At 44.1% G+C, this 26882-nt stretch overlaps 2 protein-coding genes across 2 annotated transcripts in view; one reads left to right on the forward strand and one right to left on the reverse strand.

The window, feature by feature from the left end:
* RHOJ (ras homolog family member J) overlaps positions 1 to 17016 on the forward strand; it is a 61766-nt gene extending 44750 nt beyond the window's left edge. The window contains exons 2-5 of the mRNA XM_027638058.1: positions 218 to 276; positions 5612 to 5776; positions 6827 to 6922; positions 8272 to 17016. Of these exons, the coding sequence (XP_027493859.1) occupies positions 218 to 276; positions 5612 to 5776; positions 6827 to 6922; positions 8272 to 8418 (467 nt within the window). The 3' untranslated portion in view covers positions 8419 to 17016. The remainder of the gene's footprint in view (positions 1 to 217; positions 277 to 5611; positions 5777 to 6826; positions 6923 to 8271) is intronic.
* Positions 17017 to 22217: 5201 nt separating this feature from the next.
* GPHB5 (glycoprotein hormone beta 5) lies at positions 22218 to 25877 on the reverse strand. Its single transcript, XM_027638215.1, has 3 exons — positions 25784 to 25877; positions 24274 to 24478; positions 22218 to 22406 (listed from the first exon to the last, which is right to left on the reverse strand). Exons 2-3 carry the CDS (start codon positions 24475 to 24477, stop codon positions 22218 to 22220), a joined length of 393 nt encoding a protein of 130 aa, XP_027494016.1. The 5' UTR covers position 24478; positions 25784 to 25877.
* Positions 25878 to 26882: the final 1005 nt, after the last annotated feature.

Below are 26882 nucleotides of genomic sequence, written 5' to 3' on the forward strand. Positions count from 1 at the left end.
CACAGATATAAGAGCTTGGCATAAAGAATTTGCTTTTGTTGTGACTTTAGGCTGCCTTCAATTTGGGTTGAATAGATGTGCTTGGTTTAGGATGCCCGTTGTAAGACACATGCTACTGTGTCTAGTACAAGGGTCTATTGGCATTTTAGGATTAAAGCGGATAAAAATTAGGCCATTGACTTGTGCATAAACAACAACTCTTGTTTCTTTCTTCCAGTAACAGTGACTGTGGGAGGACAACAACACTTGCTGGGACTCTATGACACTGCAGGGCAGGTAAATTACTGCAAAATATTTATCATTTTCCTTTCCCATGTGCTCTTGTGTTGTGGGTTTTTTTCTTCATCTTCTTCTTCTGATTTGTTTTTTTGTTACTACCATATACTGGGATTTGTTGTTCATGATATTTGTGGGTTTAGGGTTTTTTTAACAAATATTAACAACCAGTTGTGAGCTGCAATGGTTGAACTGCTGACCTTCTCGTTTTCTACATTCCTTTCTACATTTCTCATTTTCTGCATTTCATTCTGGCTCAGCTATAAAACACACACAAATACATTCATCCCTAAGACTGTATTTCCTCTAATCAAAATACCAAAGGTATTTTGATGAGGCCGTTCAGCTTCCCATATATCCACCTTCTTCTACAAACATGATGTTTCATATGCTCAGTGTTTTCTTACCTTTACCACATGGTGGCATTGAAGATACAGAGAAGTCCCAGTTCCAAGATCGGAAAACTAATGATACAGCACCAGTCTATCAGTCACCAACTATTGACTTTTTAAGTGGTAACCCAGCCAGATTGGCATCCATCCCAATATCCTTCTCCGAGGTCAAGGATGTCCATTACAGGGGAGTCTGTATCCCATGTTTACTTACATATAGAATGCTTTTACTGTCCATGGTCTGATATGGTGTGATTGCACCCAAAGTTTGCAGAATAATTCCACCCCCTGGAGAGGAGGAAAAAGTAATTCTCATGCTTTGCTCTGCCAGTAGAAGGGCAGAAGAAGGTACAGGGAGCAACACATTTTTGTGGTGATATTTCCTTCTTCTACCTCCAAATGCCAGTGACAGGCAAAACAAATAGCAAGCCACAATCTGCACAGAAACCTTGCAGAAAATCACCTGCTGAGAGGGGAGGGAGCAGGTTCCAGATCCATCACACCCTGGGGAGGTTACAACCTGCATCCACCAGCTCCTCCAGTCAGAACTGGCACTGGAGCCAGCAGGAGAGAAAGCAGATTTGGGAACTTTACTCTCTCTTTGTTCCACCAACCCTGGGTGCAGGGCTTTGCTTTCATCAGGAGCACTTCCTGGTTGTACTGGTTTTGGTCATGACTGACTGCTATGAAATCCACAGACAATACAGAACGAGACTCTCCTGTCTGCAAAAGGCCACTTCTTCCAGAATATACTTTGCAGCACTATGCAGAGAGATCAAAAAACCCACACCAGAACAGACTGTCACTTCCAGAAAGCCTGCACTCAGCAGGACTGAGGTTTTGATGCTCTGGGTTTCAATTCCTTTAATTTTATTCCTATCATGTTTCTGAAGGCAGCAACACTCACTTCATAGTTAGCTTGGTGGCCCTTAAAGTCCATTCATCCATTCTATTGACATGGCACAAACAGATGATCCAAAAGCCAGTCCCAAAATATGACCCAAGTCCTTGTTCCATGTCCAAAGCCTGTTCAATCTTCTGTGCTCACAAAAGCAGAGCTTGGAGCACGTGTCACAGTCCAGCAGACCTGCAGGACTTCTCAAGTGAGACTGGAGTTATATTCACTTCTCAGTCAGATTTCACTTAGTGCCTTAATATTTCTACTTATTCTGTAGGGCTGACAGTTCCACCTGCCACCAATTTTCTCAGCAACACCTCCTCTTATTTGTCCTCCTGAGCCAGAAGGAACATTAATCTGTCTCTTTGACAAACCTCACCCCTTCATCTATTCTTCCACATCATTTTGCCATCTCCTGCTTCAAACTGGCCAGATCAACACCTGCCTCCAAGCCCTATTTCTAACTCATCAGGTTGATCTCCCTCTCAGACCTTGGTCTGGAGGACGTGGCCATCTAGTCCAAACTCGGAGCATGAATCACCCCTCGATGACTAGATTGTATCTCCATGGAGGCTGGAAGGATGATGCTTCCCACATGCTCCAGCTATAACGACAGATCATCTGGGTTGTTTCCTCCCTCCTTCTCCTTGTGTTGTGTGGCTTTCCAAAGGCATCAAGTGTGAAGTCATAGCCAGAAATAGCCCCTGACATTACGATGCTATAAAACATATGCTAATGAAATAACAATTGGAAAATGTACTCCTGAAGCAGGACCCTCTGTCAGCCTGAAGGGAGAGCTGGCAGAGACCCCAGATTTGGGATATCTGGTTTTCTATATCCCTGGCACAAACAGTCCTAGGAGGAAAAAAACTGGTCTTTTTGTCCCAGGCTGGACTCAGGTGCAAAAGTGCTTTAACAGAACATACTTGGCAGCAACATTAAAAAAGCCAGTTTGGGGGGATTTTTGGGGGGCCCTAACATTGTTGAGCTGACGGCAGCAACAGAGGGGAAGGAGCAACACTAGTTAATGTATCTCAGCCCTGGAAAGTCACAGATAGTAACTCAGCAAGGCCAGGTGTGGCACTGACATTTCCATGCCAAACCAGTGGTGTTAACTGGGAAGCCTTGTGCTCCCTGAAGAGCAGGCAGTGCAATGCAAGCAGGAGCGAGGAAAATAAATTATTGATCAGCCACAACCCAAGCCTGCGAGAACTCGTGTACCTTCCCAAACACCACTGTCACTCACTGCAGCACCTCTGGATACGACCCTTATCCATACAAATGTCCAGTCCCTTTTTTATGCTATTTATTTGCTTGACTTCGACCATCTCTGACTGAGAAATGACACTATAGTGCCACAGTCCAAGGTGTTACATCCTTCTCCTGGAAAGTAGGTACATCCAGAGTCCTTGTCTGATGTCATTTGGAAGCTCGTGTCAGCCCACAGACAAAGGAGCCCAGATCAACTCTTATCCACAGCCTTTGTGTTTTAACGTGTCTGTGCTTCCATGTGCCCCGGTGGGAGACAAGACCTCTGTTACGTTACTTGTGGCTGTCCCTCCTTACAGTTTATATAATGTTCTGTGCTGATAGCTCAAATCAGGAATGCTCCTCCTTAAAAAAGGATTTTCTAGGGACTCCAAAGGAACAAGGAAAATATAATTAAATACGTGCTCCTGTAGCTGTCACAGCCAGACAGAGCACTCATGGCTTTAATCTGTAATTTTAATGGTACAGTAAGTTCCATCCCATCTAAATATGCACGTCTGGAATATTGAAACTGCCTATATTTAGCCAATTTCTTTCCAAAAAATCCTAAATGAGGATTCCTTGAGGGCTTGCTGCCATCGTGTGGCTGGTTCAGGAGCCTGATTTGCAGCAATTAAACAGAAAATACAGAAAAGGCTTTTAGCGATATCAGTCTGTGTTGGCTGAGCCACAAACATACTTAATCTCAGGTTGGATCTTCTGGATTAAAATAACTTCCCATAATCAGACCAGGCCTTCCTAACACACAATGTTTACATAAAACCTGTTCATCTCTGTGATGCAATTGCTCGGTTGATCCCATCCCATCACTTTACCTCTATTAACTCCTGTACTGGGAGCCAGGTGACATCTCCAGAGCCTCGTATACATCTTTCACCAACTTTACTTCTTCATGAACTGCATCACTGATATTCCCACAAACATCTCTGAGGGTTTTTTCTTACTATATTCTGAACATGGAGAATTCACTTTCTTTGGAAGTGATATATCCAGAAACACCTCCTCTTGTCTTGTAAATCCTTCTTCAGATCAACACTTTCTATGCCACTGGAAAGACAGACAGGTCAGCTGAAAAATACTCTGGCTTTACCCCAAATACTGTGTCTGTGAGAGTTGGAGGTAGTAACTGGGAATTTACTCTTCCTGTCAAAGTGGGCTTGGGACAATGAAGATTCAGTTAAACAAAACAAAACATTTTGTTTGTGTTTTAGGATGCTTCTTTAAACTTTTTAATGAGACAGAGCTACATTTGGCCTCATACTTCCTTTCAGAATAAAAAAATAAGGTTTTGGGTGGTTTTTTTAGAAGCAGTTGGAGAAGACTCTTTTTACATAATTCATGAGTATATTTTGGAAACTAGTTTCCATTCAGAACTAATATGGGTCAACTTATGACTGTATAGTCAGTGAACAAAATACTTCAGAAAGAAGATTTTCCAGTCTCAACTCAGGATTAAACCCTCTCATTTGTTGACCCATTCACAGCAAGGCAAAATTAAGGCTGAACTAAAACACCATCTCATCTGGGCACACACTGATATAGCTCTGCATCACTTTCTCCTTCAGGACAGAGAGCAGCTTGTATTGCTCCTGCCCCTAATGTGTTTTTTTTTCCTACCTAGAATAAAAGTTCTCAATTCTAGGCAACAGCACCTGGGTGTCTTTTTTTCACCCTTTTATTAGCTTTATTTCCTTTTATTAACTACTTAGTATCTACAAAACAAATCTGCAGCAGCTGAGTTTTCATACAGTTAAAAACAAAAGCGACCAGACTGCAGAGATTTGAGACTTACCCAGAATGCAGAAACTATAAACTGCAGATCTAGGTCTCAGTCAGGCTTGACAGCAGCATGTATTATTGTTTCCCACACTCCAACTTTGTGTTCCTTTCCCCTTTTTTGAACCTGGACCCCCCAAAAAGGCCTTCAAAACAGATGTATCCCCTTCAAAAAGCATCTGTTTCATTGCACTGAAACTTTCTAGCAGGTTTCATTGAACAGTACCCACCAGACACAGCTACATATGCTCTCACTGTCAAACTACCCCTTTCACATGGCTTGCAAAACCTCTGCTTGCTCTCAGCTTCTCAAGCCTGAAAACAGACTTAAATTCCTCCTTGAAACTCAGCTATCAAAGCCAGCTCATGACACAACACAGCTGTGCTTTGAGCTGTTTGAAAATTTACCCTCTCCGCTAATAGCCCGTAGAGAAAACATCTCTTCTTCTCCTGTCCAGGGCCCATGGAAACACTAAATCTCCCACAGTGATGTACCCAGGCACTGCAGGCTGGATTTGATCTGCTTTCAATATGAGTGTCTTCTGCTGACTGACACATTGGTGCAGCAGACTATGATTGTACCAAATGCACTAACATTTAACATTTAGCCTCTGCACCAACATCTCCATGAATAATACACACCCAAACAAAATGTGTTCACAGAATCATAGAATGATTTAGTTGGAAGAGACCTTCAGGATTATCTAAATCCAGCCTCCCTGCCTGGAGGTGGACACGTTTCCCTAGACCAGGTTGATCACAGCCCTGTCCAACCTGGCCTTGAACACTTCCAGGGATGGGGCAACTTTCAGCTCTTTTGGATAAAGATGTTGACAAATCAGCCCCCCTGTCTCACAAAGGGTGGTTCCTCCCCCCCCAGGCAGCTCCCTGAAGGTTAGAACTGTTGAACACTTCATCAAGAGCCAACGTGGAGCCAACACGATGCCCCCATCTGCTGTCATCCCCACCTCATAACGCTCTTGCTGTTCTCCCCTGGCAGGAGGACTACAACCAGCTGAGACCCCTGTCCTACCCCAACACAGACGTGTTCTTGATCTGCTTCTCAGTGGTGAATCCTGCCTCCTACCACAACGTCCAGGAGGAGTGGGTGCCTGAGCTGAAAGTCTGCATGCCCAATGTGCCTTATGTCCTCATAGGAACACAGGTAATTCTTCTCCTGAGCACTGTGGGGGGCTTCAGGGAGAGGGTGGTCCTACTCCACCCAGGGGTGGCAGGAGGCTGAATTCTGTGAAAAGGTCTCCTATTGTGAATGTCTTATGTGAAATGCAGCCAGATTTTCCCATTGGGGGAAAACTCAGGGACTGGGAATGGAAACCAACATGCAGATGTCTGGATGGGTAGAACTCATTTCATCTTTTTATTCAAATGTATATTAATGTGGCAACAAGGCATAAATACCTATAGGGAGAAAAGATTTCATACAGGCCTTCAGTGAGGGGAAAAAAACATCAAAGTCTGTGGTTAAAAGCAGAAGCTAAACTTCAAACTAAATTTTAAGAATGGGAATAATTAACCAAATGACTTAGAGACATGGGAAGGAAGTAGCCTCCCTTCATGCTTTTACATCAGCATTGCAACTGCTTGTGTTATAGTGATTGTTAGACTGAATGATCAAACCATATATAAATTTATCAATCAAATAAAAATACGTTAAAGATGGGTTTGCTTCCAAGACACAGAATGACTAGAGAATGTGAGAGTAGGGATACAACTCTCTGGAAAATGTCAGAACACTGGACAGTAACCTAAGCCAAGTTAGAGAAACAGATCAAATTCTGGTCAAAACCAAAATCTTCATGCCATAGGAAAGGTCATTCATTCAAACACTGGCTTTGTTTTTGAAACTGGAATAATCTGAAACACTCATTTAAAACTAAAAGTATTACCCTTTGGATCACACACTCTGAAAATGGATGGGTTTGAAATGCCAGAATACTTCACTTTGATGTTTTCCATGGAAAAAAAGGATTTTGTTTCAAGTCAGTCAGACTGAGCTGTGTCTGTCTGGCCTGTCAGGGTGGTTTTTGGTGATGCAGTGCAGGGTCGCAGCAGCCTCCTCTGCCAGTAGGGCTCAGGCTTCTCCAAACGCTTTCCAAGATGCACTGGGAGAGGACAGATGCCTTTATCTGGGTCTGTAAAGCTGTGAATATCTGCCTTAAGAATTACAGCACAGAGTTTGTGTATTTTCTACTAGATTGATCTCCGGGATGATCCCAAAACTTTGGCACGGCTGCTTTATATGAAGGAGAAACCACTCACCTACGAGCACGGGGTGAAGTTAGCAAAGGAGGTAAGAGCTTTTCCTGAGGTCCCATGAAATCCACTGATCACACTTTTCCACTGGGTTTGTTTCTTTCAAGGTGAACTTCTCCAAGGCCTGTTGGTGGTCCCAGACAGAGATTAAAGCCTCTGTTCAAGCAGGCTGGACCCAGGCACTCATTGCAACCCCTGAGCCTGCACTTCTGCTACCATACCCAGTTGAATCATAAAATTGTAGAACATCCTGAGCTGGAAGGGACCCAAAAAGACCATCTAGTCCAACTCCTGGCCATACACAGGACAACCCTAAAAATCACACAGTGTGCCTGAGAGAATTGTCCAAACATTTCTTGAACTCTGGCAGGCTTGATGTTGTGACCCAACTCTAAGCAAAGCATCAAGGTACACAGGGCAGCAGATGGCAAATGGGCATCAAAACAGATTTTACTGCCTATTTTACCTAAGTCAAGTGTTTCCTGTTCAGGGTTCTGCCAGGAGCTGCATATGGCAAACCCCTCTCTGCACCCACCTCATGTCAAACTCATCCTTATCCCTTACAAAAGCACAGGCAACTTGATTCTCACTTATCCTTTGCACCTCAAGCAGCAGAGAAAGTATTCCCAAGATTTCTGTGATATTGCACCTTCCCCCCAGGAAGGTAGGGGGATAAAAGCCCTCCCCAAGCCCTGGAATGCAGGATTCTGGACCCCAGCCTTGTCCACCTTATATGGTCCCCTTGCTGTTGTTGGCCCTGGCCCTCAAAGGCCAGCAAGAGCATCCAATAGCAGAACAAGATGAGTAAGCCACAAGGTTGCTGAATAAGCTGAGGCTGCATTCCCAGGCCGCTGTGTGTGTTTGTGTCATGCCAGCATCCCCAGGAGAATCCCATCTTAAAATGATGCTTCCCTGTTCCCAGAAACCAGCTGGAAGTCCTCACCAGGTAACAGCTCCCTGGTATTGGAGGAGGAGGCAGGACATAAGAGTGACAAGTCAGGGGAGAAGAGCCAAGTACATGAAGGGGTTCAGCATCTCTTTGAAATAAGCATCTCTTTGAAACCTTCTCCAGCTGCACAGGCAGGAGGCCAAGCTCCTGGTCCAACTCTCTCTGGAGAGTTGTGCAAGGAATTCCTGCTCCCCATTACACCCTGTGGTGAGAGACTTTTGTTGATGCTTATTCCTGCTCCCTTGCTCAGGATGACCACCTGCCTTGTCCCTTCATCTCCCAGGCAGCCAGATATAAAACAGACAATGACCTGACCCCCTTTCTAAAGGTCTTGGCTTCTCTCTGAGACAAGACACATGTGAGCATAGAAAGATACCAGAACAGTCACTTTGTCTCTCCCAGCAGTGGGTACTCCACTTTTTCCTCTTCTCTTTCAGATTGGAGCACAGTGCTATCTGGAGTGCTCAGCCCTCACACAGAAAGGCCTTAAGACTGTCTTTGATGAGGCAATCATGACCATTTTCCACCCCAAGAAGAAGAAGAAGCGCTGTGCAAAGTGCCACAGATGCTGCACCCTCGTGTGAAGTCGCTTGGAAAGAGAAGCGAGTGGAGTTCAATGAAACCAAGCAGGTTAGAAAGGCAATGAAGGTCACATGCAACTGAAATGGGGAACATGACCAGAAAAGGGTCCTTCTTACCCAAATACAGGAGCCCTCCATTCTGTGAAACCTCCAAGCTGTATCACACTAGGCCAACTCATGTCTCTGTGCTTTCCTAACCCTCCAGAGCTGTACGTAACCTGTTCCCACTACTACAGACTGAACCGAGCCAACAGAAACCAGGATGCCTCCTCCTGCCTGGGTCTTCACCTTAGGAATAAGGTGAAGGTGGCATGTGGCTAAACAAAGAATTAAAGGCTGTAAAAGAAACAGGAGAAACTCCATTTGTGGCCTTAAGTAAGAATTGATCAAAATTAGGAATTTGCAGTACTTAGGAATTAAATCTGAATTGACTGAAAGCACGTGGAGGTCTGTAGAAGTCTAATATGTAAGATATACACCATAGGTAGGATGTACTTTAAAATTACTTTTCTTTTATAAGACTTGCTAGTTCAAGAGATACTTTAGTTTGTTCGAACCACATGGAAGCAAAGGTGGAGTGATTCCAGTTTATTTTCACTTAATGGTGAAACTTCACAGCGTCAGGATGTTGCTGCACACAAGCTACCAAAATGGACCAACATTTACCTCCAGACTTAAGGAATGTTCTTATAACAAAAAAAAAAATGCAAATAACTGTATTTTTACAGGAGAACGTTCAGGCTGAGCCATGTTTCCATAAGCTGGGAAAGGAAGAACAGAGTTGTAGCATTAATGAACTGAAACAAAGAAATTCTACCACCAAAGAACATTGCCCTAGACATGGAATAGCAACGTGGAACAATCTCCCTTCCAGCTGAGAACATGAATGAGACACATTGCCATGGCAACTGAGAATTTACCTTATAGATCAGCTGGATTTCTACATCTCATCCAACAGCCAAAAATAGCAATAACCAAAAAGCCAAAGGTCGTACTGACTTTAAGTGCTTTAAGGTGACCCAGTTGCCTTATGATTATCTTTTTTTGTGGAGCATTTCTGTAAAAAGACTCATCAAAGTGATTGCAAATGTTGACTTATTGTAGTCTCCCTCCTCCCTTTGATTGCTTCTTTCTTTCCTCCCATTTTTCCATCTTCAAGGAGAGTGCTGTTTTATTTGCAGCATGGCTTGCAGTCCTCAGGAGTGAACTTTCCCATGGGTGGCAAATGACAGCCAACAGCATGGAGATGGGAAGTCCAGCCCAAAAGAGAAGGGAAGATGCCTGTGAACTCCCTTTGCTGCTGGAGAAAGAGTGCCTTTTTGCTAAAACCTCTCCAGAGATCCTGTAGTTTTGCACATCACAGCAACACAGGCACTCAGAGGTGAACTCGAAGTGCGTCTTTTTGTTTGCAGCTGCCTTCGGGTACCTCAGCAGTGCCATGAGACTGTCTTGTTATGGATTTCATTCCCCAAACAGGAAATCACAGTACCAGCACACACAGATTTGCAGATGTCTGATGTAACTCCTTGCAAAAGCAGTAGCCAGCATTTCCAGAAGTGCCTGGAGTGAGAAAGTAACAGTAGCGCACCCTCCCAGCCTGGGGTCGCGTGCCCTGCATCCTCACACCCTATCCTGTAAGACTGCCAGCCCTCTCATCTCTGGAAGCACAGCAGCTGGGTACACACATGTCACCAGAAAAGCTGGTGAACTACAGACCTGGTGTTGCTTGGAGTAATGAGTGACTTCAGCAGGACAACAGGAACTGCACCCTCAGCACAGGGAAAGGGCCAAGTCTGATGCAGTGCCCAGTCCTGCAGTCATCGAGGCTTACAGGTCCAAGCTCCTCCTTTAGCACAAATTCCATTTCACAGAATCATGGAACAGTTTGCAATGGAAGTGACCTTAAAGATCATTTAGTTCCACCTCCAATTTACCATGGACACCTACAGAAACAAGCTCTGACACCCGAAAACATTTCTAGTTATAAATCAGCAGTTCTCTCTGACAAAAGCAATCAGACTCAAGGCAAATGCCTTGTTGCTGTTACCTGGTGGCTTCCACTCACCATCCCTTTCCCACTGCACACAAACATGGATGAAAGCACAGCTGTGCTAAACCAAAGGCAGACAAAAGAAAGTTGTCCTCACTGCTGGCATTTTTTTTTGTGCATATTTTATGTTTGGTTTTCTGTTTGTTCCCAAATATTTACTTCATATGGCCTGGCTGCTAAAGCCCAGCTCAGAAGAAGGACAATGCCAAAGCCCAGTGCAGGGATCTGTGCTGTGCCACAGAGTTTGTTGCCATCTCCAGGCAGAGCAGTGAGTGTTCACCCCACCAGGACACTGGCAATCACCTGAACTGTAATGTGTAGAGAGATATTAGGAGAGTATGAGGAGAACTAGGAGAGGATTAAAGAAATTAATATTTAAGTAATGGTTGTTGGCTTACAACATGACTAGAAATCCACTGATATGAAAAAAAAAAGCTTTCAACACATTTCAGAGAAAAAATATATCTTCACTGTGCTGCCATTTACTTCAGTGGAAATAAATTAGGGGAATAGTTTTAGCTCATGTAGGTTGCTGTAGAGTCCATGTACAAGTGCCTGGTTGAGGTAAGCGAAGTCTGGTTTAGCTGGAGCACAATGCAAGCACTCAGGTTGGAGCTGCCAGGTATTCTTAGAGCTTCACAAAATGCAGAGGAAATAGAAATCCAGAGTGACAGCTGAGCTCATCATAACATAATGAGCACACTGCAAAAGTGCAATATAACATCCCAGCATGTATTAGGGAAAGTCACAAATAATCAAAGGGTACTTCTGTGTGCCACTAAGTACCAGGGATAGTTATTAATACTAATTGGATGACATAGGATTGGGAATAGAATCAAAAATCAAATGGGATTTGAGGAAAACTAACTACAAAATATATGGTGATGTAGAAGCTAAAATGCTACTGTCCTAATGTGTTAATCTACAACACCCTGAACACATCATTGCATGGAGAAAGTAGATAGAAAAGTGTTAATATGCATACAAAAATGTTAAGACTAACCAGGGGTTTATTTGCAGTTACAAAATGAAGCATATCAAGTTTGTGAGGCAGTAAAATTTCAAGTTTTTCAAGCTGATCTTGACCAAAATTTGACATCTGGGAGCTGCAAGGGAGAGAGGGTGATCACAGTCTGCTGAGAAAAGGCCTCTGCACTCCATTTATTTTTAATTTTTCTTCCAACAAAAATAAATGTTTTAAAAATAGCCATGGTTAATGCAGGTCCCATAAACATTATTGCTGTCTTAGGTTATGTACACACACTTATCCATGGAATGTGGCACTTACTTAAGGATCTGCCCCGTTACACTATTATTTTGGGGATGCAGAGCTACCCCAGGTCAATAGGCTTTAGAAAGGGATTGTAGGATGTAAGGAGATTCATTGACTCTCTGGCAAGTCGTACCTAATACCTTCTCTAAAAGCCAACAGATGGTGTGTGAACAGGCAGCAAAGCTTATTTTCAGAAATATCACAACACCAGACAGTGCAAGCACAGGCATAAGGCCACAGATATAAACTCGAAGTTATTTTCAAGCACCATTAGTAACAAGGAAAGAAAATCAATACGGGACTGCCAGGTGGAAGCAGATGGGTTTTCTCACTGTAAGATGAGCTAGAAATCAGATCCCAATTTCACCTTCAAAGGAACACAGTTAGGGAGAGTCATAAAGGTTATAAACCATCCCTGGAACCTATTTGACAAGATCCTCTTATTGCAGCTGATGTCAAAACCTTTCTTGACAGACCTGCCTTTGCTAATAGTCTGCTGTCATTTCAAAAGCACTCACGACTTACAAGAAACCTGCTAGATCCTGTAAAACCCAGCTCCTTTAGCCTCTTCTTAAACCATAATGTTCTACCAGGAGTTCTTGACCTGAAGTTCCAGTTCCAAACAGAGTTCCTAAAGTATTTTCATGCAAACTCCTGCAAGGAGATATTAGAGGTATTAGGTATTTGAGAGATATCTCACATAAAACATTATATCATATATCATCATTAAACAACCCACAGATGCCTCTGCCCTCCAGACTCCTGCAAAAACGCCAGGCTGGAGGAACTGGAACAATCCTGCCACTTCCAGCATGATTTGAAGGAGGTCCCACAAAGACTTCCACACTTTGTCCTTTGCCTCCCAGAGTTCAGAAAACTTGGGGAGAATACAGAAACAATGCTCTAACCTACGTAGGTCCATCCTTGTTTGTTCAACAAGATATACATCCCATGTACTTACATCATCCAGGGGCGGTGGTGAGCACTTCTCAAGAGGAGCTCACCCTGGTTCTCCTATGTGCCATATGGTCCCAGACCTTCTCTCTAATATAAATAACTACTGTTACAGTAATGTATAGCTTAGAGAGAACAACCAGCTACAAGCTCTTGCCTCTCATTGCCTTGTATTAGGCAGGATGTGAGTCTTTCCCTCGATATCCACACGCACTGGTCCTGATAAAATTGTTCTTCTTGCTGGTGGAAACTACAGAATTCACTCCAAGTCCAGAATGACAATCAAAACAATCGTTTCAGCAGCTGACATTGATATTTCTCAGCTTTTTTGTCTTTCAAAGCACTATTTCAATTCACAATAAACACAGAATTAAATATACTGCTGCATCTTGATATGAAATAATATTATTCCAAATACTTTTATTAAAGGGACAGATTTTGGCAGTCTTCCTCCTGCAGAAGAGAATCTTACTTCACAAGGAACTGTCTCCAACTTCCTCATTTCTCACTCAATCCCACTAACACTGCTCATATAAAGGAGGGAGGCTGAATATGGCCATTGTGACCTGCCCTGTAGTTAACCTGTAACAAAATCTCTTCCAGCTGCTCTAGTATTGGTGGCCCGTGTTCCACAAAAGGCTGTGGTTTTCCATTCTCTGCACACTCTACAAATCACTTGGTGGTCTGTCATGCTAAGCACTATGATCTGTCTGGTATCTGCCATCTCTAAGGAAGTGTGGTGGAGAAGAACCAAGAAATGGGTTGGGAAAGGAGAAGAACCAAGAAATTAGTTGGGAAAGGAGAAAAGCCTTGGCCATGCTGCCACACAAACCAAGCAGGACTCCCCCAGAAACAGTCACTGCATTGCAACTCTCATCAAGAGGCTGAAAGCCACACCAAGGGTAGAAAAACCACTGTAGCAAACAGAGAACAACAGGGAACAAACATTTCTCTACAAGTGACTGACTGGATGCAGTGACAAGGATGCATGGGCTTCACTTCCCATCGATGGCAAGCTGTTGAGATCCCATCCAAGATATTCTCCCAAGACTCCAGAGATTCAAACTGAGAACCCTTTACAGGAACTTGAAAAACGTTGCGGAAGTCCTTGCAAGCAATTTCTGTCTCTGCCTCCCCTCGTATACACGTCTGTTGCACCCAGCCTCACATACAGCAGTGACACAGTGGCCGGTCACACCAATGGTATCTGTCCAGCAGGTGCATTTTCACTGTGCAAGCTGCCCTGTCCTCACAAAAATCACAGAATAATTTTGGTTGGAAAAGACCTCTAAGATCATGAAGTCCAACCGTCAATCCAGCACTGCCAAGCCCAGCACTAAGCCACATCCCTAAGTGCCACATCTATACGTCTTTTGAATACCTTCAGGAATGGCTACTCCACTACTTCCCTAGGCAGCCTATTTCTCCCTTTAATTCAGATATTTAAGATGCCCATCTGCTTTTATATCTTGCTTACAGCCCATGACTTTTTCTGTACCTTTTTTCCTCAAGTGGAACAGCAAATACCTCTTAATTCACCATACTGGGACTGCATCTGGATTAAAAATAGTTTGCAATGGCATCACTCTGTCTCAAGCCAGGATTGTTTAAAAGCACATTTGTCTTCTCCAGGAAAGCAATCAACATATGCTCATGTTGGCCCTGGGACCATTTGTTCAACAAACAGGTAGAATGCAGGAATCTGGCTGCACATGCCTTTCTCCATGTATTTTCCTTTCCCCTGAGGAGAATTTGTAATGTGTTTTATCCCACATAAAAAAAGCAAATCTGGAAATAACAGAACATTTTCTTGATTCACAACTCTATAGGACTGGAGGAGCATCTGCTGTGACAGGAGGTGAGCATGGAGAGACCTACGTCAGATAACTTCTAGACACATTTGAGCTCTATGTAAAAAATGAAGACAAATTTCCACTATAAATGTTTATTTTCCTCTTCATGAATAAAGACCATCTGAAAGCAGGAAAAAGCCTCCCACTGCTTTCGGTAGTGGCTTGTGATCTCAGCTGTCTTCACCTATCAAAACAAAACAGGAACAGGAATATTTTTGCATCAAAAAGTTGGGACAAAATCACCAATTAGAAGTCAAGAACGCAACAGAATCACATCTACACTTCTGCTTTGGGGGAGAGCTGCAAAATCAGGGACCAGAGTCACAATTAGTCAGTTTGATCCTAAAACTTGTATTTTATTTTAAGGTGTTAAGGGGACACCCATAACTAGAATGAAAACAAAACTTCCAATTCTCTTTTCTTTGTTTCAGTTAAAGCTTGCAGAAACATGGGACCATGAATGTATTTTTCCTGGGCAGTTCCAGGAACCCCACCAGAACAGCAAAAATAATCAGATGCTCATTGTAGAAGGAAAATGAGCTCACAAACCCATATATCACAGAGCAAGAAGCAAAAACCATGTGAATTGCTGTCAATAGTTAGAAATCTCTAACTTTGAAAATATTGCAACAAAAAAAACTTTGAGCCTGATCCCCACCCCCTTCCAGATTGTGCAGAACATAATGCAGGTTTTGGCTACCTCTAACTATAATGTTAGGGTGGGATTTTCAAAGATGCTGTATTTTGGCTTCATTTCAATTCTTATGAAGGCAATGGAAAATTTCAATGGGGTCCACACATGGCTAATGTGGAAAACGTTTGAGAGTCTTTATATTGCCTCTTTTTCTAACCTTTTATTTTGGCTGACCAAGCTTTGAGCACATGGACACACTGAACCAGGTCCAAGAATCTTTTATACCTTTTGGCTGCTGGTTGTGGACTCCTGAAAGGAGATGGGGCATCTGGAGACTTTGCTGATCTGAGGCTGGATTTGAAACTCTGTGTTCCTACCACTACTGAGGCTGAAGATAAAAATAGTTACATTAACAGTGTAATATTCAAGATAAATGGTTTTCTTTGCTGAGTTTGATACTGCACTCCTTCCTGTCACTTAATTTCATCTCGTCCCATTTAGGATGCCAGATTCAATTTGATTTTGCCAAAGATCAGTTTGAGCTCTCACTGATATCAACTCTGGTGAATTTTGACTTTGATCAGAGGTTATTAAACTCAGAGTAAACAGTTGTCACCAGTCTACAGTTTCCAGATCTTCCAACACAACAACTATTTGTATTGATAACATATAGAAAATTTGGTCTCATGCCTGTCAAAGAACTTTGGGTGTAAGACATACCCATAGTATGACTATTACATCATCTCTCCCAATACTTCACCCCAAAATAGGCAGCTGCATTACAGACCTAGCAGGCACTGAACTGCCTTGTCAGTATGGAGTAAATGAGCCCAAACTCTCCCCAAACTTGCAAATATTAATTCATTAATAAGCAATAACACAAAGTTATGTGAGAAGGGAAAGACATTGGCAAAGTCTTCTTCACTCATGAGCAGAAGTGACCTAAGGTGGTGAGCCTGGGTTGCCAGGTGGGAAATGCTACAGAGCATGTTGTCCATGCTTCCCCAAAAATTATGGATTGAGCCTGGTGAAAGGGCTCAGAGGTGCCTCTATGGAGTCACACCAGGATACCTGGAGCTCAGCAGCACTTTGGAACTGGGAGGACTTCAAGGAAGGCTGCAGAGAGGAGCAGGGAGATGCAGTGCAAGGATAACTGAACCCAGTTTAACCTGTTATGATGTTGATGCACTTGTCAAATTCAAGCATTTCACTGTGCAGAGATTCTCTGCTCCCCTGAGAACACAAAGACAAGGAAATTTCTTTCCCTCCTTTTTGTGTTTACTTTATAGTAATACTCAAAAGTGCTCACTAAGCAATGCTTTAAAGTAACAGTGCAACAAGTTATTCTAATTGAGTCTGTGAATCAGATATAATGACCTCAGCACAGATCAGGACCTAATGCATCATCAGTCAGATCTTAGCCAGCTGAGGAGTCATTTACTTGATGTGAGCAACTGAATTTTTTTCTCTTAAAAGTTGCTGTGTGCAATACTGCTGGAATCTGGGGCTGGTGAAACCAAAGGATGAGCACTAAAACATTATGTCTGACTATTGAGTGATATGTCTTCTTTTCAAAGATTAACCAAATCTTCAGAATTCATGTCAAAGCAATACAATTTCAAACCAAGGAAATTAATTTTTCCAGCTATTTTGTTCTGCATAGTTTAAAAATCATGTAAACAGTATTAGTTTCCTATTTACAGCACATAATTCTGTACTCTTTTGTTTATCCTCTTTTAAACATGTAATTACTGTATATTGTAATGCACATTAATATCGTCTATTGTACATAGTTTATTTTAACAAAATAAATGTATTACTAAGTATTTTGACAGCATCCTTTTGAGAAGGTGTGGTGTGTGGTGCTGTGTTTATCTTCCCAGATGCTGATCACATATACACCTTTCAGGACTCTTCAGGTAGGAAAAACCTGTACTAACATACAGGGCTGCTTTTGGATTGTCCTGAAACCACCTGCACTTTCCTGCAGAAAGTCAAACAGGAGGTGACACAGCAGGTTTGTCTGGGGCATGTTCCTCTTGGAAAACTGTTGCTTGACCAAATCCCCTGCAGCCTGGAAACACAGAAAGGTGGAAGTGTGGGAACTGCAGTTCTGGCTCCCTGATGGCACATAGCCTTTAGCTCACTCTGGTCCCAGGATATCCCTCAGGGACTGGCCTGGAGATACTTAGTTCTCCATCCTCCATCAATATTAAGGTGGTTGGTTGTTGTTCTGTCAGTTAAAATTTCATTTTTCTTTTAATTTCTGTCTGTGGTCTCCATTGGGTTATCATAGAACCATAAGAAGATTTTTTTTTTCCTTGTTTGAAAGGAAATCTGAAGCATTTTGGAGAGAGGAGAGAGTGCGGCAGCCCAGCAGCAGCTCTCTTGGTGAAACAGGTGGAAAAATGTTAGCCTAGGAGTTTTGAGAGGGTTTATTACCTAACACATGGATAACAAGCCCTCCCAATAAACCCTTGCTGATGGCAAGGAAGATAATGAGTTGTGTTACCTGTGGTCCAGCAGGTAGGGCAGGTATAGAGTCAGGAGGGAAAGTGAAATGCTTACAGGGATGAAGAAGTTACATGAGGAAAGACAGCCCTGATGGACTGAAATTAAGAATATGACTGGCCCCAGTCTTCCAGGGACTCAGTGCAGAGATGTGGATCTTGTTTAAAAACAAACAAACAGAAAAAAATAGTGCCTTTATTACGTAGGTCTTCATTACAATTTATTTCAAGACCAGAATCAATCCCATTGATCAGCTGGTCTGGTCTTTAAGTTAAGGCTATAAATCCCACCATTTCTGAACAATGTCCCTTATACTGATTGGGCTAAAGCAAGTTTCACCAGAGAAAGACTCTTTTTGTGTTTCTGCAGCTTGTGAACCTCAGTGGGTTTAACCAGCCCCTGCCTGGGACATTCACTCACAGAGCAAAGACAAAGCATATCAAGGTCTATTCCTAATAAAAAGGCACTGCAGCTCAAATCCTTGGCTGCTATAAAAGGATACAGGACAATCCAAGAGGGCACAGTATGTAGCCTGGAATATATTTGATTTATCTGTCCCCAGAGGAAGATGGTATTATTCACCACACTTTCCATGGCCAGACTTTATCTGGGAAGAAGTGGCATGGAAGGACCTGCATGTCTGGGGCTAACAACAAGGTGGCAAAGGCATCTCCCAGAGCAGAAGCTTCCTAAACTGCTGCCAGATAAATCTTTGTGGATATAGGCAGAGAAGGATATCTCTGTACAGCCCTGATGCTTTCACATTTCCCTGAAGATCCAGGCTTGGCTACTCTCCGTGGCAGGATGTTGGGCGAGACAGCCCTTTGCTCTGACCCAGGGCGGAGGTTCCTCTGTTTTCATAGAAGTACAATGAGAGCAGAGGGAGCTGCCTGTCCTGTCCCCCTAAGAGAAATCCAATCAGTGCAGGAAACACCCATCTGGGGAGGCATCCTGCCCTCCTTCTCACGATAACTCAGATCTGGAGGTGGGGTAAAATATGCTGATTTCTGGCATGGTCAGTCTGGCTGGGCACACCAACTGCAGCACGGGAATGAGGAGAGCTGAGCTTTTGTCACTGTCATAGAACAGGAAAGTCTTGTGACAAATCAAAGCATGGCATGATAGTGACTATTGCTGTTCAGGTTAGAAGAGTGACAATAAACCTGAGACACTGAGTGCTGTGCAGGATACGGATATGACTGATCACAAAGGACTTTACAGCCTTGTGACCTTACACTCCAAAGCACAGAGTAGAGAAGAAAAAAGTCATGCATATAATCATTTCCAATGTCCAGAAGGGAAATTGAGGCACCAAAAAATCCACTGATTTTCATGGGAGAGATAATACCTGAGATGTGACAGTCTCTGTGACAAACACTTCTTGCAAACATGCACCAAAAAAACAGAAGGGCCATTTAACTGCTTTGGACAGATGGGATGATGAGATTTAAATCTGTGGATTTAAGGAGTGTTAAAATGCTCCCACTATGGTTAAGATGGCTTGGGGAAGGGGCTTCTCATCCTCTGAAATAGAGAGGCTATGCTGACTGCCTGCAAATTCTAAGCAGGACATACCATACCAGCTGCAACATAAAGAATGTGAAATCTTGGCCCCACAAGTAGGGCCTGTTGCAGCAGGATAAAGGGTCATAGTCTTAAATTAAAAGAAGATTGATTTAGACAAGATATAAAGAAGAAGTTTTTTTCCAGTGAGGGTGGTGAGGCACTGGCACATGTTGCCTGGAGTGGATGCCCCATCCCTGGAAACATTCAAGGCACCTTGAGTAGCCTGGTCTAATTGAAGATGTCCCTGCTCATCGTGGGGGTTTTGGACAAGATGACCTTTAAAGGTCCCTTCCAACCCAAACCATTCAATGGTTTTAAGTACCAAAATCAGTGGGAATTTAACAGAATGAAGACCTAGTACTGTAATGACTTCTCAGAAAAAAGCCCCAGTGGCAGGAGTGAAGTTGGTCTCTTGAAAGTCAGTGTTGTTTGTCTACTTGTGGGAACTCAGCACAGCTGGATGAAGAGGGATGTGCACCACTCAAATTACAGAATCATAGAATCATTTAGGCTGGAAAAGGCCTTTAAGGTCATTGAGTCCAACCTCTAATTGAGCACCACCAAGCCCACAATTACAACATACCCCCAAGTACCATATTTACACATTTTTAAAATCCCTCCATCAATCACTTCCATGGTAAATGGGTTGTTGGGCTCTGGTGTCAGCTGGACTTTTGTCACTCAGGGCAAATCCACAGCATTACCAGACACTTTTGCTCTTCTCCTTAAAAGACCCTCTTGAAGTGGTCTTTTACTGATTGGGTTCAGTCAGTACATCATTCCCACCTTCCTCTTCTGGCCCCCAGTCTGGCTGCATCACTCAAAACTCTTCTCACGCCCTGCAGTATTTTCGTCTGATCACTTGCTGAGGTTTCTACTGTCTCACCGTGTCTGGGTACAGCCCTTATTTCCTGCTGGCTGCAAAGGAAGTAAGTTTGCCACTTTCTAACCCTACCTCTAATCCTGAGACTATAGCACAGCCAGACTCCATCAGAGAAACTCAGTGAAGGAAATGACTTCACATCGAGGAGATGTTTTGCAGGTGTTCACAGCTCTGGCAAAGAGTTTGTAGGAATTTATACATATTCTACGTGAGAAATCTCTATGCATAAATAAAGAGGGACACGTTGTTTTAAATTGCTTTCATGCTACAATGGTGAGATTTATTAAAGACACAAAATAATTTATACTTTTTCCGTAATAACTGTGATGCCATTTAACAATATTAGAGTGATTGTGAGATGCAATTTGAAAGAAAACATGAGTACTTTTTAAAGGAGAGTTAGTTAAACTCTTCATCAGCAGAAAACTGCTGCTGTTGGACAGAGCAGTCTCTATTCAAAATTAGAGAAGGCAGAGTGATAAAATCACCTCCTTCCTACTCAGTCACAGTGCAGCTTTTCCAGTTCCACTGACAGAAAAAAATGACATCAACTAATAAATTGAAGGTTAAGTTAGATCTGTCTCAGTGAGGACAGTACACCTGGGGAAGTTTCAAGCATGCATCCCCAGAAATGAAGGTGACTGCATCCAGAAGACAGGACACTGCATGGGGGGAAGGCAGGTGCAGGTATTACTCTCAGCAACAATTCTCTCCTAATGGCTATCTGAGAAGGTGTCTTTGTTTCGTAAGCTCCTGTGAGCCTCTCCCACTTGGCAAATCTTCCTGTGCTCACATAATTTCCCATTTTATTCAGGGGGGAAATGAGGGATGAATGTGGATCTGTCCTCCTGCAGGTGGGAACCAGAGGACAAAGGCACTTCTGTGGCTGTGGTCACAGGGGGCTCTTGCAGCAGCTCCCAGATGTCCCCCCTAGTTAGGTCTGAGGAGGTGTGAACTGTCCTTTGGCCTGTCTGCTCTCTTTCCTGTCCTGGGTTTGTCTCACCCATCATTACTGGATACTCCACAGCTTTACTGTCAGCACATCTGGCTGTCCCCCAGCTCTCTGTGCATCCTCAGAGGAGTGAGTCTCCATGGAACTTAGCAGTACAGGGAACTGTGGGAACACCCTGTGCAGCCCCCTCTTTCCCACCATCTCAGCCAGGGCTCACTGAAACCAAATCATGATCGCTGCATTTTGGCTTGGTCCCTCTAACTCTGGAAATTGTCAGGAGAGACTCCTTGGGCTCTGCAGTCTTGCTGATTCTACATGAAGCCATTTCCCCTCCAATCCCTGGACGAAAGCAGATGGTTCTACACATAAATGTGTTTCTCTCTTTTTTCTTTTTTCAAGGAATTTTCACTTGTGAGGCAAAATTTTTTTTTCAGAAAAATAACTCCAATTAATCAAAGCACTCAAATACTTGCTTAACTGTAAAAGTCCACTTATACTGAGCAAAACACTTAATCATGAGCTTAAGTACTTGGCTGAGTCAGGGCTGAGTATGCACTCACCCTAATTTCAAGGTAGTGATTTGGATACTCATTTCCATTTATTTGGCCTTAAGACATTTTTCTTTGACTGTTATTCCTGAATGATCAGGGTAAAAATAACTAATGGAGGGAGGGTGGGAGGGTGAGGTGGTGGAAATGGTGGTAACTGCGTTTATGTTACTGGGAAGGAGTTAAACCCCAGGTGAATAAGGAGGCTGTTACAGAGGAGGCAATGCCTTTGTGAGCTGTTTCCACCCCCCAGTGACTGCTTAGTCCGTGTGCACTTTGTACACAGAGAGAAGGTCACACAGCATGAAAAGCTCATGAGGAAGGGAAACTGCATCACTTCTTTTTACCAAAAGGTTTGCTATTGTAAGGCTGTGCACTAGTTTTCTACAGCAATAATGCTTTGAACAGCATGAGGAGAGGGGATTAAGCCTCATCTGCCCAGAGAAGTCAATGATTAGGAGCTTTAGAGGCTGAGATCAAATTCAGGACCGATTTACATCCTCAGCAACACTGGAGGTTTTAGGGGTGTGAAGCTGGGGGAGAATTCGGCCCCTCCCTGCCTGAGCTGTGGAGGGAGCTCAGTAAGTCTCACACTCGGTGGTGGCGGTGGAGCAGATGTCACAGTCACACCGGATGGCCACGGGGTAGGTGTAGAAGGGATCCACATCAGGGGCACACTTGGGCAGCTTCACCGTCACCATCTTGGTCTCATTGTAGGTGCAGATCCGGTGGTGGGACTCGATGTAAGGCGGCTCCAGGATCGGTTTCTGCAGGGAGAAATGATGGCCTCAGGCAAGAGGCGAGACAAACATCTGGAGTCCCACCTTCCTCAGGGGGGTTTAGCATAAATAGAGGAGCTACTGGATCAGGTGGAAGCGGACATGGAAATAATTTTTAGGCTGCATCCTTCAACACTTGCCATTTGGAGCCCTGGGGGGGGGGGGGGGGGGAGGGTGTATCTGCGTGTTTCGGTTTGTTTAAAGCATAAAAGCTCCAATTAAAAACTGCTTGAAGGAAGACAAAAGATTATCCAAAAACCTGGTTTTCAGCAGAATACAAGTGTTTCGACCAAATGCTGCCAAAAGCATCTGCTTTCTTCCAAAAGCATTGATTTTCCATTAAACACATTCTGCTGGAAACCTCTCCATGTGCACAATCTGACTAAGAGAAGGGGTGCATCCAGGTGCCAAGGGCTGGGTATTTTCTCAGCCAGACCAGTCTTCCCAGTCAGGCTGCATGTCTCACAAAGCCCAGTGGGTGTACACTGTGAGGAAAGCTCTCAGCACAGCAGCCAGCAGAGAAACCTGCAGTTTCTCCTGAGAAAAACAGCTTGGCCAGAGACCTCAGCCATCAGGAGATGATGGGAGCATGAAGGCCTTGAAACCCACACTGTCATGTGGTATCAGTGGCATTGCTTTTGCTGAAAAATTTTTTTTTTTCCTAACAGGGACACCCATTTTCCAAAGGATCCAAGAAGGGGCAGCGCACACAGCAGTGGGAGTCCACTGTCATCCTCTCACTTGCACAGATGGGAAACAGCGTAAGATAACACATCCAGAAGACACTTTAATTTCTTTCTTTCACTCTCTGCTGCGTAAAGAGCCCTCCCTGGAAAACAAGAATAATGGCATGGAAGAGAACAGATGCAACATCTCATTAAGAAGACATTCAGACACCCTCCCTCTTAAAAACTCCCCATCCAGGCACATTGTGCTCCTTCCTAGAAGCTGTTGAGACTACAGCCAGACGAATTCAGCTGAACTACACCCCAGTGGTATTGCAATACACTAAGAGAGTCTGAAAAGTCTGTGCTGCCAGAGGAGCTTGGGGGTAGGGGAAACCAGGTGTCAAGAGGTCTCTCAAAGGAACCTTATCCCACCATGGAATCTGGCCACTGGTGGCCTTCCCTCTCGTCTCACCAAGTCACAAAAGGAGGGCAGTCAGAGCTGTCCCACAAACCCTGGCTCCTCCTCTGGTCACCTATGCAGACCTTGCCTTCATGTAGCAAAATCCCTCTGAGTGGCTCAAGGCTTCCCTGAATAAATTAAACTGGGATTGGTCCCTTGAGATTTCAGTGGTAGAAAGGCAAAGACAGTCAGAAAGTCATTCTCTGGCCCGAGTGTACATGTACTTATGCTCTTTCTTCCTCCTCCTGTACACCCCTAAAACTTAAATACTTCATATTTACACAGCACTGTGACTTAAAACAGGACCAAATTAGAAACAGACATTATCTTTGGGATTTTGGAACAAAATATATCACCCATCAATCAGGAGCTCCATCTTAATCTCAAAGGAATTTTTTTTTCAAGTGAAAAGTAATAAAGTTCTCCTCTCCTGAAGCGTTCAAGCTGTAAGAGGCTTTCAGATTGTGCAGTAAGAGTTTTACATAAGGGCTTCATTGATGTCATCACATGACGTCCATCCCCCTTTGGGGCAGGGGAAGGAGGGAGGGAACAACCAACCACAAACGCCGCTGTCAGTGGTAGTGAGGGGGTCCTGGAGTGGGACACAGCCCTTGTCTGTTTAGTAGATACCTACAAGCTATTTAAGGTTGAGTGGGTTTCTGTGGAGGGATTTTGGGGGGGAGGAAGCAGCACCCAGGGATGTCAGTGCCCACCACTGCAGCCTCACCTCCCAGGTCTCGCAGCGCCCCCAGCAGGCGTCCGTGGTCACCCGCAGCCCCCGGCACCCGGGTTTCTTGGCCAGGAAGGTGAATTCCCGCACGGCACAGCCGATGAAGGTCCTCAGGTCGATGGCAGAGGTCTTGAGTGTGCTGCCACAGCCCCCCAGCAGCAGGAGAAGGAGAGCACCCAGGATCACACAGTGGAGCTTCATGCTGAGGCAGAAGGGAGAGCAGTGGAGGGCTGGGAGAGCCAGCACGGTCCAGGAGGCAAGAAGGGCAAGTGGGCAGGCTAAGCTGGAGCTGGGACACCCCTTCCTGCCTTTGGACACACTGTTCCCCATCATCACTCAGCCTGAGAGAAGATGGGCAGATGGAGGAATGAGGGGTCACCTACTCCCAGGAGTGGGGAATCTTAGTAAAAAGTTCTGCCAGAGAAAGCAGCAGAGTGAAGACTTTCCCTGCAGAGCAGTGGGAGTTTGCCTGGAAGAGATAAAGCCACCAGCCAGTGCCTCAGCCCCACTGAAATCTCCATATTTCAGGGTTTCTTTGCAGCAGATGCCTTTCTACCAGCCCTTTTGGGTTGCCCTGAGCTCACACAAGGCCAATAGCTGAGTAGTTAGGAGCCAAGCATCCCTGAATTTGTGCTATAATCTCAACATCTCTCAAAAGTGTTCCTGGAGTTGCCATTACCAACACCCTGAGCACTGGACTCGTGCTGTACATCTCCCAGGGCTGCAGTCAGGGGGGCTGGTTTTCTCTTTGGCACACACTGCCCTATAGCCAGTTCAGACCCAACCAAGGCTGCCAAGCCAGTGATCAGAGCTGGTTAGGCAAGGGGGGACACGGCCAAGGTGCCAGAGGAGGCTTGAACTCCTCACACCTGAGCAGCCCAGCATCCACCAAGACCTTCTGATACCTGTTGACTTTCTGCCTCAATAAAAAAAAACAACTGGCTTTTCTGAAAAACTTTCTCTGTCAAAAAAAAAGAGAACTGGAAAGTAGCTCTAAGCCACGAGATGAATTTTATATTTCAGATACTTGCACTGCATTCAAATATATCCTCCCAGACTTGACACTTCATTTTGAGAAAGTCAGCTACTCTACAGGACACAGACTGGTGTGCACTGGCCTGTGTCCTCAGCTGGATAGACCAAAGTTAAATGAGCTGGGCCTGCCTTTTCCCTGGCTGATGCTTGAGTCTCTAAGCTCCTGCTAAACCAAATGCTTTAAATTTGTTAAATCAGAGCATTAGATCAGCACACAATGCTTGCTTCATATGTCATCATGCGTACACTAGAGTCCTACATGTGACTAAATGAGAAGATGTTTATATATAAGCTTCAACAGAGTAAAAAAAAAAAAAGCTAAAATTCTATATTTTTAAAGGAAGACATATGAGAACAAAATAGAAAAACTTCAGAACAAATCAAACATATATTCTTGGTCACTTTAGCAAACCCTGCTGCTTTATTCATGAGCTGGAGCCATGACGGGGAGCAAACACAGACACACACTCACCTAAGTTGTTGGAGTCAGAATTCCTTTTGCAGTTTTAAATTGCAGATGATGTTTAAGGACGTCAGAGTGAGCAGCAGGAGACCTGCACAGCAATCTTTGTCAGCTTTGTGATCAGTGGATCTCCCCAGCAGCTGCTACTGGGTTGTTTAATTGTCCAAATTTATAGAAAGGGTCTTGCCAATCAAGGCAGATCCTTACTTGAACTACCCAAGGCGTCAAAGTCATTGACTGTAAAGCAATGCTCCCCTTTCCAACAGCGATTATCTTCAAGGGAATTATTGTTTTTGTAGGTTATTGTTTCATAACATCAGCCCTGAAACAAAAGGAGCATCTCAGTGAGTGTAATTATGAGCATGCACTGGGGCAAAATGGATCTTCTTTTCCACAGTGGAATATCAACACCTTTGTGAGGGGATTGGAGGTTGGCTCTGAAATCATTACCCTTCTAATTAACAAGCCCTGAGTAAACATCCTCAAGAGAGAATTTTTGGATATTTGCGCGAAAAAACACCTGGATTTTTGCCAGTTGCATTAGACCCTTTTTATTCGATTGCTCTGTACAAGCAAGGGCAAGGGATAGGGGGAGGAGGTGTGAGTTTGCAAGGAAAGCAAGTGTTCTCTTGACGAGCCAGGCAGCTGTCACACAGGTGAGCACCACTGTGAAAGGAAATTTAGAAATCGTGTCCACTGCCTTCACCGCACAAACACAGTTTTCAGCTATTCACAGGATGGAGAGCAGCCAAGAAACCTTGGTTCCCTGAGGATCTTGCTGGTCAGTGAGTTCATAAAGGATGAGTGGGAGAGAGAAGAGCAGCCATAAGCTCACGGAGCGACCTGGGGAAGGTCACCTCCCTTCCTTTCCACCGTGGCTGGACAGTGACTTCCCAGCAGTGATGGCTCCAGTACCCAGGCACATCCAGAAAAGGCAGGGCAAGTGTCAGGGATTATGCACCCCTTGGAATGATGCTGCTAAAGGTGGCCACAACAGTACAACCCAGCCCTGAGAATAGAAAACATAGAGGAAACCTTGATTCAAATAAAATCCATCCTACAATGTTTCAGAGGGAAAAAAAAAAGATTTAAAAAAAACCAGCAACAA

This window comes from Corapipo altera, unplaced genomic scaffold (assembly GCF_003945725.1).
Source record: "Corapipo altera isolate COAL_440 unplaced genomic scaffold, ASM394572v1 23, whole genome shotgun sequence".
Classification (NCBI taxonomy): Eukaryota; Metazoa; Chordata; class Aves; order Passeriformes; family Pipridae; genus Corapipo; species Corapipo altera.